This window comes from Salmo trutta, unplaced genomic scaffold (genome assembly GCF_901001165.1).
Source record: "Salmo trutta unplaced genomic scaffold, fSalTru1.1, whole genome shotgun sequence".
Taxonomy (NCBI): Eukaryota; Metazoa; Chordata; class Actinopteri; order Salmoniformes; family Salmonidae; genus Salmo; species Salmo trutta.
This window is the reverse complement of record NW_021823073.1, coordinates 520850-542342: the sequence shown is the minus strand read 5'-3', so window position 1 is coordinate 542342 and position 21493 is coordinate 520850. Positions and strand designations below refer to the sequence as shown.

The window sequence follows — 21493 nt, the reverse complement described above, 5'->3', positions numbered from 1 at the left end:
AAAGGCACAGTCAACTTAGTGTATGTAAACGTCTGACCCCCTGGAATTGTGATAGAGTGAATTATAAGTGAAATAATCTGTCTGTAAACAATTGTTGGAAAAATTACTTGTGCCATGCACAAAGTAGATGTCCTAACCGACTTGCCAAAACTATAGTTTGTTAACACAACATTTGTGGAGTGGTTGAAAAACGAGTTTTAATGACTCCAACCTAAGTGTATGTAAACTTCTGACTTCAACTGTATATGCATGGTGTGACTCTCTTTGCTTTTATAGCTTACCGTTTTTTCACCGTTAGTCAGCACCTCTACACTAAATCATTTTCTCTGGGTGTGCCCCAGCTCATGCTTTTTATTTAACATATTATAGCATAACATATTGTAACACGTTATAACAACTTATTATAGTATAACACATAGCGTAACATATTATAGTATAACACATAGCGTAACATATTATAACAACATATTATAGCATAACACATAGCGTAACATATTATAACAACATATTATAGCATAACACATAGCGTAACATATTATAGTATAACACATAGCGTAACATATTATAACAACATATTATAGCATAACACATAGCGTAACATATTATAGCATAACACATAGCGTAACATATTATAACAACATATTATAGCATAACACATAGCGTAACATATTATAACAACATATTATAGCATAACACATAGCGTAACATATTATAGCATAACACATAGCGTAACATATTATAGTATAACACATAGCGTAACATATTATAACAACATATTATAGCATAACACATAGCGTAACATATTATAGTATAACACATAGCGTAACATATTATAACAACATATTATAGCATAACACATAGCGTAACATATTATAGCATAACACATAGCGTAACATATTATAGTATAACACATAGCGTAACATATTATAGCATAACACATAGCGTAACATATTATAGCATAACACATAGCGTAACATATTATAGCATAACACATAGCGTACCATATTATAGTATAACACATAGCGTAACATATTATAACAACATATTATAGCATAACACATAGCGTAACATATTATAACAACATATTATAGCATAACACATAGCGTAACATTTTATAACAACATATTATAGCATAACACATAGCGTAACATATTATAGCATAACACATAGCGTAACATATTATAGTATAACACATAGCGTAACATATTATAACAACATATTATAGCATAACACATAGCGTAACATATTATAGTATAACACATAGCGTAACATATTATAGCATAACACATAGCGTAACACATTATAGCATAACACATAGCGTAACATATTATAGTATAACACATAGCGTAACATATTATAGTATAACATATTGTAACATATTATAACAACATATTATAGCATAACACATAGCGTAACATATTATAGCATAACACATAGCGTAACATATTATAGTATAACACATAGCGTAACATATTATAGTATAACACATAGCGTAACATATTATAACAACATATTATAGCATAACACATAGCGTAACATATTATAACAACATATTATAGCATAACACATAGCGTAACATATTATAGCATAACACATAGCGTAACATATTATAGTATAACACATAGCGTAACATATTATAACAACATATTATAGCATAACACATAGCGTAACATATTATAGTATAACACATAGCGTAACATATTATAACAACATATTATAGCATAACACATAGCGTAACATATTATAGCATAACACATAGCGTAACATATTATAGTATAACACATAGCGTAACATATTATAACAACATATTATAGTATAACACATAGCGTAACATATTATAACAACATATTATAGTATAACACATAGCGTAACATATTATAGCATAACACATAGCGTAACATATTATAGCATAACATATTGTAACACATTATAACAACATATTATAGCATAACACATAGCGTAACATATTATAGTATAACACATAGCGTAACATATTATAGCATAACATATTGTAACACGTTATATCAACATATTATAGCATAACACATAGCGTAACATATTATAGCATAACACATAGCGTAACATATTATAACAACATATTATAGCATAACACATAGCGTAACATATTATAGCATAACACATAGCGTAACATATTATAATATAACACATAGCGTAACATATTATAACAACATATTATAGTATAACACATAGCGTAACATATTATAACAACATATTATAGCATAACACATAGCGTAACATATTATAGCATAACACATAGCGTAGCATAATATAGTATAACACATAGCGTAACATATTATACAACATATTATAGAATAAACCACATAGCGTAACATATTATAACAAACATATTATAGTATAACACATAGCGTAACATATTATAGCATAACACATAGCGTAACATATTATAGCATAAACATATTGTTAACACATTATAACAACATATTATAGCAATAACACATAGCGTAACATATTATAGTATAAACACATAGCGTAACATATTATAGCATAACATATTGTAACACGTTATATCAACATATTATAGCATAACACATAGCGTAACATATTATAGCATAACACATGGCGTAACATATTATAGCATAACACATAGCGTAACATATTATAGCGTAACACATAGCGTAACATATTATAGCATAACATAAACTCAGCAAAAAAAGAAACGTCCTCTCATTGTCAACTGCATTTATTTTCAGCAAACTTAACATATGTAAATATTTGTATGAACATAACAAGATTTAACAACTGAGACATAAACTGAACAAGTTCTACAGACATGTGACTAACAGAAATGGAATAATGTGTCCCTGAACAAAGGGGGGGTCAAAATAAAAAGTAACAGTCAGTATCTGGTGTGGCCCCCAGCTGCATTAAGTACTTCAATGCATCTCCTCCTCATGGACTGCATCAGATTTGCCAGTTCTTGCTGTGAAATGTTACCCCACTCTTCCACCAAGGCACCTGCAAGTTCCCAGACATTTCTGGAGGGAATGGCCCTAGCCCTCACCCTCCGAACCAACAGGTCCCAGACGTGCTCAATGGGATTGAGATCAGGGCTCTTCGCTGGCCATGGCAGAACACTGACATTCCTGTCTTGCAGGAAATCACGCACAGAACGAGCAGTATGGCTGGTGGCATTGTCATGCTGGAGGGTCATGTCAGGATGAGCCTGCAGGAAGGGTACCACATGAGGGAGGAGGATGTCTTCCCTGTAACGCACAGCGTTGAGATTGCCAGCAATGACAACAAGCTCAGTCCGATGATGCCGTGACACACTGCCCCAGACCATGACGGACCCTCCACCTCCAAATCGATCCCGCTCCAGAGTACAGACCTCGGTGTAACGCTAATTTCTTCGACGATAAACACAAATCCGACCATCACCCCTGGTGAGACAAAACCGCGACTCGTCAGTGAAGAGCACTTTTTGCCAGTCCTGTCTGGTCCAGCGACGGTGGGTTTGTGCCCATAGGCGACGTTGTTGCCGGTGATGTCTGGTGAGGACCTGCCTTACAACAGGCCTATAAGCCCTCAGTCCAGCCTCTCTCAGCCTATTGCGTACAGTCTGAGTACTGATGGAGGGAATGTGCATTCCTGGTGTAACTCGGGCAGTTGTTGTTGCCATCCTATACCTGTCCTGCAGGTGTGATGTTCAGATGTACCGATCCTGTGCAGGTGTTGTTACACATGGTCTGCCACTGCGAGGACAATCAGCTGTCCGTCCTGTCTCCCTGTAGCGCTGTCTTAGGCGTCTCACAGTACGGACATTGCAATTTTTTGCCCTGGCCACATCTGTAGTCCTCATGCCTCCTTGCAGCATGCCTAAGGCACGTTCACGCAGATGAGCATGGACCCTGGGCATCTTTCTTTTGTTGTTTTTGAGTCAGTAGAAAGGCCTCTTTAGTGTCCTAAGTTTTCATAACTGTGACCTTAATTGCCTACCATCTGTAAGCTGTTACTTTCTTAACGACCGTTCCATAGGTGCATGTTCATTAATTGTTTATGGTTCATTGAACAAGCGTGGGAAACAGTGTTTAAACCCTTTACAATGAAGATCTGTGAAGTTATTTGGATTTTTACAAATTATCTTTGTTTCTTTTTTGTTTATTATAACGTAACATATTATAGTGTAAAATATTATAACACATTATAACATATGTTAATAAGACATTATAAAGTGTTGTACTTGCTTATAACAGAAATAAGCAGCAATATATTCTAAATCTTAACTTGTTCTTTGAGTTGTCTTTAGGCTTCAGAATGAATGCCTCCTCGTGGCCTATGTTCCTCCTGAGAACCCTGACTGGAGCAGAGATGGCACCAGCCACAGCTTTTAAAAAGGTCAAGAAAGAAAAATGGAACATTTCACATTGGACCATAAAGCTGCACTGTAGTGTATTGATTTACTGATCAATGATTGTAGTGTATCAATGATTTACGTGTGTGTACACAAACAGATATGTATGGTCTGGACTAACAGAGACTTCTCTGTGTGTGTGTATATAAACAGATATGTCTGGTCTGGACTAACAGAGAGTTATCTGTGTGTGTACATAAACAGATCTGTCTGGTCTGGACTAACAGAGAGTTCTCTGTGTGTGTATATAAACAGATATGTATGGTCTGGACTAACAGAGAGTTCTCTGTATGTAGGAACCCACCAAGCCCTCCCAGAACCTCTTTAAACCTGGGATGAAGCTAGAAGCAGTGGACAAGAAGAACCCCTACCTGATCTGCCCGGCAACCATCGGAGAGGTCAAAGGTAACAAGATATTTTTTTTATTTAACCCACCTTTACCCCATCTCTTTGGAGGACAACTTTATAAGTGTAACTCTATAATGTTTTTTATTTCCTATAACACTATTGTTCCTTTGTCCCCTATTTGCTGTCTGGTTGATGTATCTCCTGCTACGTCTTACTGTTTGTTATTGTAATCTTTATTTTTAGGTGATGAGATCTTTGTGATGTTTGACGGCTGGAGAGGGGCCTTCGACTACTGGTGCCAGTTTGACTCCAGAGACATATTCCCTGTAGGATGGTGTTCTCTGACCAGGCACAGCATCCAGCCTCCTGGCAACTTCTGTGAGTACCTCAACCTCACCACTAGAGGACAGCAGAGCCCTGCTTTCTGATGCTTTTGGCCTGTCTGTCTGTCACCACAGGGTGCTGCTGGCCCAGGGTTTCTTTCTGAAGCTGCCTGAATGAGCAGAGCTGGATGAGAAAAACAAACTATTTCTTTCTGCGAGGATTTCGCTGGCTGTTTCCCCCTATTTCCTGTGTTCTTTCCAGTATATTTGACTAAAATACAACCAGTAGGTTTACTACAGTTAGTACTTTTCCACAGGTAATAATATTCCTTAATGTGTTCCACTGGTAATAATATTCCTTAATGTGTTCCACTGGTAATAATATTCCTTAATGTGTTCCACTGGTAATAATATTCCTTAATGTGTTCCACTGGTAATAATATTCCTTAATGTGTTCCACTGGTAATAATATTCCTTAATGTGTTCCACTGGTAATAATATTCCTTAATGTGTTCCACTGGTAATAATATTCCTTAATGAGTTCCACTGGTAATAATATTCCTTAATGTGTTCCACTGGTAATAATATTCCTTAGTGTGTTCCACTGGTAATAATATTCCTTAATGTGTTCCACTGGTAATAATATTCCTTAGTGTGTTCCACTGGTAATAATATTCCTTAGTGTGTTCCACTGGTAATAATATTCCTTAGTGTGTTCCACTGGTAATAATATTCCTTAGTGTGTTCTACTGGTAATAATATTCCTTAGTGTGTTCCACTGGTAATAATATTCCTTAGTGTGTTCTACTGGTAATAATATTCCTTAGTGTGTTCCACTGGTAATAATATTCCTTAGTGTGTTCCACTGGTAATAATATTCCTTAATGTGTTCCACTGGTAATAATATTCCTTAATGTGTTCCACTGGTAATAATATTCCTTAATGTGTTCCACTGGTAATAATATTCCTTAATGTGTTCCACTGGTAATAATATTCCTTAATGTGTTCCACTGGTAATAATATTCCTTAATGTGTTCCACTGGTAATAATATTCCTTAATGTGTTCCACTGGTAATAATATTCCTTACTGTGTTCCACTGGTAATAATATTCCTTATTGTGTTCCAGCAGGATTGTCCTTCCACACATTGCATTTGGGTCTAGTTTGCTTGTAAAAAGTCAAGATTATATATATATAATTTTGTATTACATTTTTTTTGACAGGTTAAGATCATTTTCTGTTTCAAGTAAATCATTGTAAATATATGATTGTGAGCTTCATAATATCTTCCTTAATGTGTTATCTGTTTAACACTCTACTGCACACAACCTTTTTGCCTCCATATCATTTAAAAAAATTCCTACACGTGACAATATGAGATGACATGTCTGTAAACAAGCCAATGAGGTGCAGAAGTTGGTATGACATATCAATTGGGGGAGGGACCTTCTTTCAGGAAGCAGAGCGACCTGAGTGCATGGTGTGAGTGAAGGGTACAATGCATTTCATTATTTTGCATGTTTAAATAGAGACAATCAAAAATATGTACTTGTGTAGGAACCTCTACAGGAGAATATTTGATAGGTTTTAAACATTTCGTTTTTATATTTATTCAAAAAAATGAAATGTTCTTTTTGTTGCCTCATGGCAACGTTGTGCAGTCAGGCTACTTTTCTTTTTGCCTCAGGGCAATATCATGCTCAATGAAAGATGTGTAAAATGATGGCCGTGGACAATGTTTTGGCCAACATATCCACTGACATTCACAGGCAGTGGACACAGAGACATTCCATTCTAGCCTAATCTGATAGAGAGGGCCGTGAACTTTAGGACAATGACAGCTAGGAAGAATGGGCCCCAGAATGTAGTTTATGTGCATCTTGTATTTTCTAATGAAAATAGTGCTTCTTTGTACTACGTTCCCCTTATTCTGTTGTTGGTCTTAAACATTAGTTTCAAGTTCTATTCTGTCTTTTTTTAAATCCATTTTTTTTTTCAATTATTGATACATTATCAAAAAGCATAAAACTTCCCAAAAAATAGTATGAAATATTTGTAGTAATGAACAACCAAATGGTGTGCAGTACAGGGTAATCCTTCATCAAGTCTTAGTGGCAGCTGCTGTTGATTAATGCTGGAATACTACATGTAGCTGTATTGTTCATACCTATTTGTTCATGTCAAGCTGTGACCAATTATTGTTCCTTCTCAGCATACCACAGGGTGTTGCTTTTAATAACCCTTTGATTGGTAAACCCTCTTAGTAAGGCTGATGATCAGCAGGCCTTTATTTCATCTGTTGTACACAGACTTCCCTTGGGTTTCTTCCATTCCTCAACTTGACCCATTTTTCACAGAAATCTACCCATTTCTTAAATCATTTCTGGTTATTTTTAAGTAATTTGTTCTTAACACCAAACAAACTAAAATAGAGAAGTAATTAACTCTTAATTCCATGACAAATGAAAGGGGTTTAACACAACGTTGACTCACCTGCCAATCATTTTAAATGTGTGTGTGTGAATGATTTCAGCTCAGACACACTTTCTTTCAGTGCAGGAAGAATGTTGTTTTGCCTTATTTAATAGGGCCTGATTACCAGCCAGGGCCTGATTACCAGCCAGGGCCTGATTACCAGCCAGGGCCTGATTACCAGCCAGGGCCTGATTACCAGCCAGGGCCTGATTTACCAGCCAGAGCCTGATTTACCAGCCAGGGCCTGATTTACCAGCCAGGGCCTGATTTACCAGCCAGGGCCTGATTTACCAGCCAGGGCCTGATTACCAGCCAGGGCCTGATTACCAGCCAGGGCCTGTCCTCCCTGCTACAGTACTGTATGGTAGTTTTGATAGGTTTTAGCATACACAAAACATCCAGCAGTCTTCTATTCTCAACACTATCTATCACTTTACTTAGAGAGTCACAACAACTCTCCCAGTACAGCTTCATGATCTCTTGTGCTATAAAGCTCCAAGCTGCTCTCTACAGCTCCGACAGGGGAATTGATATGGATAGCATTAAGACTTCTGACAGAGGTTGTATCCCAAATAGCCCCTATTCCCTATATAGTGCACTGGTCAAAATGAGTGCACTATAAAGGGAATAGGGGGCAATTTGGGATATAGTCTGTGACTGATGGTGGTAGTTATGTGTCTTTCAAACTGGCCTCAATCTGGTCCTCTTCCCTCGAGCGACTGGCATGTTTACAACTCTCTTCCTGTGTTTATTGTGTGTGTGTCTATTTGTCATCGTGTGTGTGTGTGTGTGTGTGTGTGTGTGTGTGTGTGTGTGTGTGTGTGTGTGTGTGTGTGTGTGTACCACGGTGTAGGTGCAGAGAGGATATAGTATGACGTGGAGATGGATGCATCTCTTTTCTCAGCAGAACTTAAACAGTTAGGAAACACACACTTCCTCTATCTCAGTATCAGTAACAGTCAGTCTGGTGGGGGGTTTACTACCACCTTGTTCAGGCCAACAGCTCACATTCTCTTTTGCTATGTTTTTTAAAGATGCAATATGCAGAAATCGCTCTGCTATTTCCTGGTTGCTAAAATTCTAATAGTTCTCCTGATTTCAGTTTGTTCCAAAACAACCAATACATGGTACAATGATTCTCTACACTATCTAACGAGCTGTGAGTAGAATCATTGTAATGTCTAACGAGCTGTGAGTAGAATCATTGTAATGTCTAAAGAGCTGTGAGTAGAATCATTGTAATGTCTAAAGAGCTGTGAGTAGAATCATTGTAATGTCTAAAGAGCTGTGAGTAGAATCATTGTATCGTCTAAAGAGCTGTGAGTAGAATCATTGTAACGTCTAAAGAGCTGTGAGAAGAATCATTGTACCGTCTAAAGAGCTGTGAGTAGAATCATTGTAACGTCTAAAGAGCTGTGAGTAGAATCATTGTAATGTCTAAAGAGCTGTGAGTAGAATCATTGTATCGTCTAAAGAGCTGTGAGTAGAATCATTGTAATGTCTAAAGAGCTGTGAGTAGAATCATTGTAATGTCTAAAGAGCTGTGAGTAGAATCATTGTACCGTCTAAAGAGCTGTGAGTAGAATCATTGTATCATCTAAAGAGCTGTGAGTAGAATCATTGTAATGTCTAAAGAGCTGTGAGTAGAATCATTGTAATGTCTAAAGAGCTGTGAGTAGAATCATTGTAACGTCTAAAGAGCTGTGAGTAGAATCATTGTAACGTCTAAAGAGCTGTGAGTAGAATCATTGTAACGTCTAAAGAGCTGTGAGTAGAATCATTGTAATGTCTAAAGAGCTGTGAGTAGAATCATTGTACCATCTAAAGAGCTGTGAGTAGAATCATTGTACCGTCTAAAGAGCTGTGAGTAGAATCATTGTAACGTCTAAAGAGCTGTGAGTAGAATCATTGTATCATCTAAAGAGCTGTGAGTAGAATCATTGTACCATCTAAAGAGCTGTGAGTAGAATCATTGTAATGTCTAAAGAGCTGTGAGTAGAATCATTGTATCATCTAAAGAGCTGTGAGTAGAATCATTGTAACGTCTAAAGAGCTGTGAGTAGAATCATTGTACCATCTAAAGAGCTGTGAGTAGAATCATTGTATCATCTAAAGAGCTGTGAGTAGAATCATTGTAATGTCTAAAGAGCTGTGAGTAGAATCATTGTAATGTCTAAAGAGCTGTGAGTAGAATCATTGTAATGTCTAAAGAGCTGTGAGTAGAATCATTGTAACGTCTAAAGAGCTGTGAGTAGAATCATTGTAACGTCTAAAGAGCTGTGAGTAGAATCATTGTATCGTCTAAAGAGCTGTGAGTAGAATCATTGTACCATCTAAAGAGCTGTGAGTAGAATCATTGTAACGTCTAAAGAGCTGTGAGTAGAATCATTGTACCGTCTAAAGAGCTGTGAGTAGAATCATTGTAATGTCTAAAGAGCTGTGAGTAGAATCATTGTATCATCTAAAGAGCTGTGAGTAGAATCATTGTAACGTCTAAAGAGCTGTGAGTAGAATCATTGTACCGTCTAAAGAGCTGTGAGTAGAATCATTGTAATGTCTAAAGAGCTGTGAGTAGAATCATTGTATCATCTAAAGAGCTGTGAGTAGAATCATTGTAACGTCTAAAGAGCTGTGAGTAGAATCATTGTACCGTCTAAAGAGCTGTGAGTAGAATCATTGTAACGTCTAACGAGCTGTGAGTAGAATCATTGTAACGTCTAAAGAGCTGTGAGTAGAATCATTGTAATGTCTAAAGAGCTGTGAGTAGAATCATTGTAACGTCTAAAGAGCTGTGAGTAGAATCATTGTATCATCTAAAGAGCTGTGAGTAGAATCATTGTACCATCTAAAGAGCTGTGAGAAGAATCATTGTACCGTCTAAAGAGCTGTGAGTAGAATCATTGTATCGTCTAAAGAGCTGTGAGTAGAATCATTGTAATGTCTAACGAGCTGTGAGTAGAATCATTGTAATGTCTAAAGAGCTGTGAGTAGAATCATTGTAATGTCTAAAGAGCTGTGAGTAGAATCATTGTAACGTCTAAAGAGCTGTGAGTAGAATCATTGTAATGTCTAAAGAGCTGTGAGTAGAATCATTGTAATGTCTAAAGAGCTGTGAGTAGAATCATTGTAATGTCTAAAGAGCTGTGAGTAGAATCATTGTATCGTCTAAAGAGCTGTGAGTAGAATCATTGTAATGTCTAAAGAGCTGTGAGTAGAATCATTGTATCGTCTAAAGAGCTGTGAGTAGAATCATTGTAACGTCTAAAGAGCTGTGAGTAGAATCATTGTAATGTCTAACGAGCTGTGAGTAGAATCATTGTATCATCTAAAGAGCTGTGAGTAGAATCATTGTATCATCTAAAGAGCTGTGAGTAGAATCATTGTAATGTCTAAAGAGCTGTGAGTAGAATCATTGTAATGTCTAAAGAGCTGTGAGTAGAATCATTGTACCATCTAAAGAGCTGTGAGTAGAATCATTGTAACGTCTAAAGAGCTGTGAGTAGAATCATTGTACCATCTAAAGAGCTGTGAGTAGAATCATTGTAATGTCTAAAGAGCTGTGAGTAGAATCATTGTACCATCTAAAGAGCTGTGAGTAGAATCATTGTAATGTCTAAAGAGCTGTGAGTAGAATCATTGTAATGTCTAAAGAGCTGTGAGTAGAATCATTGTACCATCTAAAGAGCTGTGAGTAGAATCATTGTAATGTCTAAAGAGCTGTGAGTAGAATCATTGTACCATCTAAAGAGCTGTGAGTAGAATCATTGTACCATCTAAAGAGCTGTGAGTAGAATCATTGTAATGTCTAAAGAGCTGTGAGTAGAATCATTGTACCATCTAAAGAGCTGTGAGTAGAATCATTGTAACGTCTAAAGAGCTGTGAGTAGAATCATTGTACCATCTAAAGAGCTGTGAGTAGAATCATTGTAATGTCTAAAGAGCTGTGAGTAGAATCATTGTAACGTCTAAAGAGCTGTGAGTAGAATCATTGTAATGTCTAAAGAGCTGTGAGTAGAATCATTGTACCATCTAAAGAGCTGTGAGTAGAATCATTGTAATGTCTAACGAGCTGTGAGTAGAATCATTGTAATGTCTAAAGAGCTGTGAGTAGAATCATTGTAATGTCTAAAGAGCTGTGAGTAGAATCATTGTAATGTCTAAAGAGCTGTGAGTAGAATCATTGTAATGTCTAAAGAGCTGTGAGTAGAATCATTGTATCATCTAAAGAGCTGTGAGTAGAATCATTGTATCATCTAAAGAGCTGTGAGTAGAATCATTGTATCATCTAAAGAGCTGTGAGTAGAATCATTGTATCATCTAAAGAGCTGTGAGTAGAATCATTGTACCATCTAAAGAGCTGTGAGTAGAATCATTGTACCGTCTAAAGAGCTGTGAGTAGAATCATTGTAATGTCTAAAGAGCTGTGAGTAGAATCATTGTATCATCTAAAGAGCTGTGAGTAGAATCATTGTATCATCTAAAGAGCTGTGAGTAGAATCATTGTATCATCTAAAGAGCTGTGAGTAGAATCATTGTACCATCTAAAGAGCTGTGAGTAGAATCATTGTACCGTCTAAAGAGCTGTGAGTAGAATCATTGTAATGTCTAAAGAGCTGTGAGTAGAATCATTGTAATGTCTAAAGAGCTGTGAGTAGAATCATTGTAACGTCTAAAGAGCTGTGAGTAGAATCATTGTATCGTCTAAAGAGCTGTGAGTAGAATCATTGTAATGTCTAAAGAGCTGTGAGTAGAATCATTGTAATGTCTAAAGAGCTGTGAGTAGAATCATTGTAACGTCTAAAGAGCTGTGAGTAGAATCATTGTATCGTCTAAAGAGCTGTGAGTAGAATCATTGTAATGTCTAACGAGCTGTGAGTAGAATCATTGTACCATCTAAAGAGCTGTGAGTAGAATCATTGTAATGTCTAACGAGCTGTGAGTAGAATCATTGTAATGTCTAAAGAGCTGTGAGTAGAATCATTGTAATGTCTAAAGAGCTGTGAGTAGAATCATTGTACCATCTAAAGAGCTGTGAGTAGAATCATTGTACCATCTAAAGAGCTGTGAGTAGAATCATTGTACCGTCTAAAGAGCTGTGAGTAGAATCATTGTATCATCTAAAGAGCTGTGAGTAGAATCATTGTACCATCTAAAGAGCTGTGAGTAGAATCATTGTATCATCTAAAGAGCTGTGAGTAGAATCATTGTATCATCTAAAGAGCTGTGAGTAGAATCATTGTACCATCTAAAGAGCTGTGAGTAGAATCATTGTAATGTCTAAAGAGCTGTGAGTAGAATCATTGTAATGTCTAAAGAGCTGTGAGTAGAATCATTGTAATGTCTAAAGAGCTGTGAGTAGAATCATTGTACCATTTAAAGAGCTGTGAGTAGAATCATTGTAATGTCTAAAGAGCTGTGAGTAGAATCATTGTACCATCTAAAGAGCTGTGAGTAGAATCATTGTACCATCTAAAGAGCTGTGAGTAGAATCATTGTACCATCTAAAGAGCTGTGAGTAGAATCATTGTAATGTCTAAAGAGCTGTGAGTAGAATCATTGTACCATCTAAAGAGCTGTGAGTAGAATCATTGTAATGTCTAAAGAGCTGTGAGTAGAATCATTGTACCATTTAAAGAGCTGTGAGTAGAATCATTGTAATGTCTAAAGAGCTGTGAGTAGAATCATTGTAACGTCTAAAGAGCTGTGAGTAGAATCATTGTAATGTCTAAAGAGCTGTGAGTAGAATCATTGTACCATCTAAAGAGCTGTGAGTAGAATCATTGTAATGTCTAACGAGCTGTGAGTAGAATCATTGTAATGTCTAAAGAGCTGTGAGTAGAATCATTGTAATGTCTAAAGAGCTGTGAGTAGAATCATTGTACCATCTAAAGAGCTGTGAGTAGAATCATTGTAATGTCTAAAGAGCTGTGAGTAGAATCATTGTACCATTTAAAGAGCTGTGAGTAGAATCATTGTAATGTCTAAAGAGCTGTGAGTAGAATCATTGTAACGTCTAAAGAGCTGTGAGTAGAATCATTGTAATGTCTAAAGAGCTGTGAGTAGAATCATTGTACCATCTAAAGAGCTGTGAGTAGAATCATTGTAATGTCTAACGAGCTGTGAGTAGAATCATTGTAATGTCTAAAGAGCTGTGAGTAGAATCATTGTAATGTCTAAAGAGCTGTGAGTAGAATCATTGTAATGTCTAAAGAGCTGTGAGTAGAATCATTGTAATGTCTAAAGAGCTGTGAGTAGAATCATTGTATCATCTAAAGAGCTGTGAGTAGAATCATTGTATCATCTAAAGAGCTGTGAGTAGAATCATTGTATCATCTAAAGAGCTGTGAGTAGAATCATTGTATCATCTAAAGAGCTGTGAGTAGAATCATTGTACCATCTAAAGAGCTGTGAGTAGAATCATTGTACCGTCTAAAGAGCTGTGAGTAGAATCATTGTAATGTCTAAAGAGCTGTGAGTAGAATCATTGTATCATCTAAAGAGCTGTGAGTAGAATCATTGTATCATCTAAAGAGCTGTGAGTAGAATCATTGTATCATCTAAAGAGCTGTGAGTAGAATCATTGTACCATCTAAAGAGCTGTGAGTAGAATCATTGTACCGTCTAAAGAGCTGTGAGTAGAATCATTGTAATGTCTAAAGAGCTGTGAGTAGAATCATTGTAATGTCTAAAGAGCTGTGAGTAGAATCATTGTAACGTCTAAAGAGCTGTGAGTAGAATCATTGTATCGTCTAAAGAGCTGTGAGTAGAATCATTGTAATGTCTAAAGAGCTGTGAGTAGAATCATTGTACCATCTAAAGAGCTGTGAGTAGAATCATTGTAACGTCTAAAGAGCTGTGAGTAGAATCATTGTATCGTCTAAAGAGCTGTGAGTAGAATCATTGTAATGTCTAACGAGCTGTGAGTAGAATCATTGTACCATCTAAAGAGCTGTGAGTAGAATCATTGTAATGTCTAACGAGCTGTGAGTAGAATCATTGTAATGTCTAAAGAGCTGTGAGTAGAATCATTGTAATGTCTAAAGAGCTGTGAGTAGAATCATTGTACCGTCTAAAGAGCTGTGAGTAGAATCATTGTATCGTCTAAAGAGCTGTGAGTAGAATCATTGTAATGTCTAAAGAGCTGTGAGTAGAATCATTGTACCATCTAAAGAGCTGTGAGTAGAATCATTGTATCATCTAAAGAGCTGTGAGTAGAATCATTGTACCATCTAAAGAGCTGTGAGTAGAATCATTGTACCATCTAAAGAGCTGTGAGTAGAATCATTGTATCATCTAAAGAGCTGTGAGTAGAATCATTGTATCATCTAAAGAGCTGTGAGTAGAATCATTGTACCATCTAAAGAGCTGTGAGTAGAATCATTGTAATGTCTAAAGAGCTGTGAGTAGAATCATTGTAATGTCTAAAGAGCTGTGAGTAGAATCATTGTAATGTCTAAAGAGCTGTGAGTAGAATCATTGTACCATTTAAAGAGCTGTGAGTAGAATCATTGTAATGTCTAAAGAGCTGTGAGTAGAATCATTGTACCATCTAAAGAGCTGTGAGTAGAATCATTGTACCATCTAAAGAGCTGTGAGTAGAATCATTGTACCATCTAAAGAGCTGTGAGTAGAATCATTGTAATGTCTAAAGAGCTGTGAGTAGAATCATTGTACCATCTAAAGAGCTGTGAGTAGAATCATTGTAATGTCTAAAGAGCTGTGAGTAGAATCATTGTATCATCTAAAGAGCTGTGAGTAGAATCATTGTACCGTCTAAAGAGCTGTGAGTAGAATCATTGTAATGTCTAAAGAGCTGTGAGTAGAATCATTGTAATGTCTAAAGAGCTGTGAGTAGAATCATTGTAATGTCTAAAGAGCTGTGAGTAGAATCATTGTAACGTCTAAAGAGCTGTGAGTAGAATCATTGTAATGTCTAAAGAGCTGTGAGTAGAATCATTGTAATGTCTAAAGAGCTGTGAGTAGAATCATTGTAATGTCTAAAGAGCTGTGAGTAGAATCATTGTATCATCTAAAGAGCTGTGAGTAGAATCATTGTAACGTCTAAAGAGCTGTGAGTAGAATCATTGTACCGTCTAAAGAGCTGTGAGTAGAATCATTGTAATGTCTAAAGAGCTGTGAGTAGAATCATTGTAATGTCTAAAGAGCTGTGAGTAGAATCATTGTAACGTCTAAAGAGCTGTGAGTAGAATCATTGTAATGTCTAAAGAGCTGTGAGTAGAATCATTGTAATGTCTAAAGAGCTGTGAGTAGAATCATTGTAACGTCTAAAGAGCTGTGAGTAGAATCATTGTATCATCTAAAGAGCTGTGAGTAGAATCATTGTATCATCTAAAGAGCTGTGAGTAGAATCATTGTACCATCTAAAGAGCTGTGAGTAGAATCATTGTAATGTCTAAAGAGCTGTGAGTAGAATCATTGTAATGTCTAAAGAGCTGTGAGTAGAATCATTGTACCGTCTAAAGAGCTGTGAGTAGAATCATTGTAATGTCTAAAGAGCTGTGAGTAGAATCATTGTATCATCTAAAGAGCTGTGAGTAGAATCATTGTACCATCTAAAGAGCTGTGAGTAGAATCATTGTAATGTCTAAAGAGCTGTGAGTAGAATCATTGTAATGTCTAAAGAGCTGTGAGTAGAATCATTGTAATGTCTAAAGAGCTGTGAGTAGAATCATTGTAATGTCTAAAGAGCTGTGAGTAGAATCATTGTAACGTCTAAAGAGCTGTGAGTAGAATCATTGTAATGTCTAAAGAGCTGTGAGTAGAATCATTGTACCATCTAAAGAGCTGTGAGTAGAATCATTGTAATGTCTAAAGAGCTGTGAGTAGAATCATTGTAACGTCTAAAGAGCTGTGAGTAGAATCATTGTACCATCTAAAGAGCTGTGAGTAGAATCATTGTAATGTCTAAAGAGCTGTGAGTAGAATCATTGTAACGTCTAAAGAGCTGTGAGTAGAATCATTGTAATGTCTAAAGAGCTGTGAGTAGAATCATTGTACCATCTAAAGAGCTGTGAGTAGAATCATTGTAACGTCTAAAGAGCTGTGAGTAGAATCATTGTAACGTCTAAAGAGCTGTGAGTAGAATCATTGTAACGTCTAAAGAGCTGTGAGTAGAATCATTGTAATGTCTAAAGAGCTGTGAAATATATTTTCATTAATCAAACAAAACTGTGTTTTCAGCTGTTTGAATCTGGTGAAAAAGAACTGGAAGTAATCGAGGCAAAACCAACATTTTTAAGAACGGGAAGCATAGGAATAGAGCACATGCAACAGATCTACTGCTTCTTAGACTTGCTTTCAATGAGAATGACAGATCTATATAAACACGTGTCTATGTGAATTTGGTTGTGTCCCCAAAAAGTGACATTGCTGCTTTTAAAAGAGGTAATGAACATTTATAATTTTTAGTCATCTTACAAACATTTGTTTTTATTTTTATGTTTTGTTAAACTTTTGTTTGGTTTGATCATAATTTCTACCAAGTTGTATTACGAATCTTTTATAAGAAGTTATCAATGCAACTTGTTCATTTGATGCAGGAATTTAGATGGAGAAAAACATTTCCTTCCCTTAGCTGCTTTTAGAGACCAGTGAGATCTATTCTCAGGGTGGGGACTATTCTCCTCCATCTCCCTTCCAATGTAAGTGTGATTAGGGGATAATTGGCAGAAGATCGGTCTCAGTTATGAGCCATCGGAGGGATGTGGGGGTAGAGAGGGTGTGGGCGTGGTTGAAGGGCGGCCTCACACTTTACCCACGTCTCTATTGTTGAACGTCCCCCTGGTTGTTGAGACAGCATGCAGTCTGATGGAAAAAGAGTACTGCCGGACGCACAGTGGAGAGAACAGCCCACCGATTATTTAGCATTTACATTTCAATAGTTATCTCGTACACTATTTTAGTTTTTGGTTTTAAATAACAGTGATTGAATAATCAGATTAAGGGATGTAAGAAAGTGTATATTTTATCCATTATAAAATAAACGTTATTTTAGTTTTTTGATTAAGAGAAGGAACGTGAGAATCTTTAAACAATAAGCCATTCAATGACCTTATGAAAGTACATTCAGCCAGTCTGTTATTACCTATAACACTGTCCGTTTGATCAGAGAATCATTTCTAGACTAAATTCTTCCCATACTAATGTACAGTTAGGAATGTTTTCATTTTCCTTATTAGCGAAAGGCTGTTTAGGGTTTCCAAATGCTGATGTTTTTTTAAATTATTTTAGCAATCAGAAAATAATAAATATTAAAAAATGTTTTTTGTATAATTTTGATCCTGATATATAGTTACTTTTTCCCTTAAACATGAACTCTCTTTATTGTAGATTTTATAAAAATAAAAAGTAATTTAGCTTTGAGTTGCCAACTTTGACTTTTTCATCAAAGTCAAATGAACTTTAGTTTTATGAGGTGAAATTAACTTTAGCGGATGTGTCATACAATTAAACATAGTTTATCAAATGACGTTTTCGTGGTGTTTTTTGATATTTTTTACTAGCAGCCAAACGGTTTACGTCTTGTTGTTCTACTGTTAGAGTAGAGAAAGACAATTACAAAAGAAAAGTGTCATTTTAGTATTGTAGTGAATAGATATTTTTCATTCATAAAATAATAATTTAATCCCATTGTATAAAAATGCCACACAAATGCTCTTCATCAGTAAATGAGGAATAACTGTTGCACTTTCATTGTTATTTACCACTTCAGTTAAAGTTACATGATGATTGATCTTCATGAACTATGTGTTTGTAAAGAAACAGTAGAGGAGTGTGTTGAAGTGAATTTCTAGCTGTTGTCTTTGGTTGGTTGTCTGTTATATGTCACTAGCGTTAGTTATGCAGGATGGGAACACAGCCTCTTCTTCTGACACTTTTACAACAGACCATTTCTGAATTTATTAGGGGAATCATTTCCTGTAGTTCACAGTCCTACACCCTAACCCCACCGGCAGGCTGCCAAGCAACACCCCCATGTATTATCGTCTTATTATAACCTGAAGTAAATAACCCTCAGATCATTTCTCTGGCTCCATGGTGAAATATCTATATGAGCAGCATTGAGGTCTTGTTTTCTGGAGATGAAGCAGTCTTTGTTTGCCTCAGATCAGTCAGATTAGGAGACTTTCTGAAGCAGGAGGTCTGCTTCCTAAATGGCACCCTATTCCCTTTATAGTGCACTACTATAGACCAGGACCCCTATAAAGGGCACAGGGTGTTATTTGAGACAGACATGGTATGTAAAGCCGTGGCTGCTGCTGCTCCGTGCTCCCTGCCACTGTTTCCTGCCCCTATCCAAGCTGTCTTTCACCAGGTCCTCCAGGGACGTCTGAATAGGCTTGGGTTACGGAGAGAGGGATGAGGGACCCCCCCCCCCCCCCTCTTCTTGGGTTCCGAGTCGGGGAGACCCCTCTCCCCTTTCCCCCCATTCTCCTGGAGGGTTGTCTGAGCCTTCTAATGCAGCCTACAGGAGACCCCTCTCCCCTTTCCTCTCATTCTCCTGGAGGGTTGTCTGAGCCTTCTAATGCAGCCTACAGGAGACCCCTCTCCCCTTTCCTCTCATTCTCCTGGAGGGTTGTCTGAGCCTTCTAATGCAGCCTACAGGAGACCCCTCTCCCCTTTCCTCTCATTCTCCTGGAGGGTTGTCTGAGCCTTCTAATGCAGCCTACAGGAGACCCCTCTCCCCTTTCCTCCCATTCTCCTGGAGGGTTGTCTGAGCCTTCTAATGCAGCCTACAGGAGACCCCTCTCCCCTTTCCTCTCATTCTCCTGGAGGGTTGTCTGAGCCTTCTAATGCAGCCTACAGGAGACCCCTCTCCCCTTTCCTCTCATTCTCCTGGAGGGTTGTCTGAGCCTTCTAATGCAGCCTACAGGAGACCCCTCTCCCCTTTCCTCTCATTCTCCTGGAGGGTTGTCTGAGCCTTCTAATGCAGCCTACAGGAGACCCCTCTCCCCTTTCCCCCCATTCTCCTGGAGGGTTGTCTGAGCCTTCTAATGCAGCCTACAGGAGACCCCTCTCCCCTTTCCTCCCATTCTCCTGGAGGGTTGTCTGAGCCTTCTAATGCAGCCTACAGGAGACCTCTTGTGCCCATTCCTCAATCGGAGTCCTCTCATCCATTTTAACCTTTTTCACCACCCCTCTCCCCCGGCACCCCGCCTCTCAACCCCCCTCGCCCCCTCAGAGAGTTGTGCAGGGGCCTGGCGAGGAGAGTGAACGGCAGGCAGGTGACCGATGAGCACTGTCAATATAGCTCTTTGATCACATGCATAAAACCCTTCCCCCTTTACCCCTCCCTCCCTCCCTCCCTCTCCTCCTCCGCCTGCTAGCCCCATCCACCCCCCTCCTCTTTCCCTGCGATGCAAATCAGCCGTTCAGCTCTCTGCTGCTCTGCTCTGTTCATTCACAGGGACAGAGGGAGGGGCCACTAGTAGCCAGCTCCTCCTGTTTCTAATACCGCCTCAGTCAGGCAGGCAGCAGCATGGGGCTTTGTTGTGGACTGGAGCTGGACAGAAAAAGAGACAACGAGGGAAGGAGAGAGAAATAGGGAGAATAGAGAGAGAGGAAAAGGGAGAAGAGGGGAGAGAGAGAGAGAGAGACCCTGACGTTAACCAGGGGTCAAACTAGTAAAGAGGGACTGTTCTGTTGTTGTGGACTGCTGCTGTTGCTGCCCGGAAACGTAGCGCTGTGTTGGGAGTTCCTGGTGAGTTTGCTGCCTCTGCTTTTGTCTCGTGTCTATTTTTAACTAGTGGTGGCTGTTCAGTTCCTCTTCCTCTCACGTGAGAGCCGGCGTTAGACTTCGTCTTGGTTAGCAGTCAGTTTCTAGAAAGGAGGGAATCCACTGTTTGTGTGAATGAATGGCTGTTGCATCTCAGTCACCCGTAGATGTACTTAATGCAGATGATGTAGCTATTGTTTGCATGGCCCTGACTGTTTCAACCACTCTCTTTGTTTGCTCTGGTGGATTTGAATTATTGAAACGAGGGCTTATAGGGTACAGTCATTGATATTTAGGACTACTGGTCTCTGCTCAGGGTTGGTATGTGTTAAGACAACGGAATTGTGTCAGAACCATGCAATAGAACCATGCAAATTGCTTCATAAATGTACATTTCAGAATATAATTGTCCATACATTTAAATACACTATTTAGCCCTTAGAGAATTGCTTTACTCTCTTATGTTTATGGAAATAGTCACCCATCTTTTTATGTAAAAACCTTGTTTGTAATTATTAGAACATCCTGAAGTAGAAGTACTTTTCCATCAAGTTAAATGTTTTTTCACTCTAAAAATAATTGTTCTGTTTGATGTTTGACACAGTAACAGATTGTTTAAATGGGTCTACCTGGGGCTATCAGTACCACCACTCTAAACCCCAGTCCTCCCCTGGTCTACCACCCTACCCCCTCTCTAAACCCGTCTTCCCCTGGTCTACCACCCTACCCCCTCTCTAAACCCCAGCCCAGTCTTCCCCTGGTCTACCACCCTACCACCACTCTAAACCCCAGTCCTCCCCTGGTCTACCACCCTACCCCCTCTCTAAACCCCAGTCCTCCCCTGGTCTACCACCCTACCCCCTCTCTAAACCCCAGTCCTCCCCTGGTCTACCATACTACCCCCTCTCTAAACCCCAGTCTTCCCCTGGTCTACCACCCTACCCCCTCTCTAAACCCTTCTTCCCCTGGTCTACCACCCTACCCCCTCTCTAAACCCCAGTCCTCCCCTGGTCTACCATACTACCCCCTCTCTAAACCCCAGTCCTCCCCTGGTCTACCATACTACCCCCTCTCTAAACCCGTCTTCCCCTGGTCTACCACCCTACCCCCTCTCTAAACCCCAGTCCTCCCCTGGTCTACCATACTACCCCCTCTCTAAACCCGTCTTCCCCTGGTCTACCATACTACCCCCTCTCTAAACCCCAGTCCTCCCCTGGT

The 21493-nt window shown here is 38.4% G+C and overlaps 2 protein-coding genes across 2 annotated transcripts in view; both read left to right on the top strand.

Annotated features, from left to right (window-relative positions):
- Positions 1 to 21493, top strand: part of LOC115188729 (Nance-Horan syndrome protein-like) — a 190480-nt gene that overhangs the window by 63165 nt on the left and 105822 nt on the right.
- The window catches only part of LOC115188728 (sex comb on midleg-like protein 2), a 35979-nt gene continuing 18614 nt past the window's right edge, over positions 4129 to 21493 (top strand). Inside the window, exons 1-3 of the mRNA XM_029747490.1 lie at positions 4129 to 4377; positions 4690 to 4798; positions 4985 to 5119. Of these exons, the coding sequence (XP_029603350.1) occupies positions 4297 to 4377; positions 4690 to 4798; positions 4985 to 5119 (325 nt within the window). The 5' untranslated portion in view covers positions 4129 to 4296. The remainder of the gene's footprint in view (positions 4378 to 4689; positions 4799 to 4984; positions 5120 to 21493) is intronic.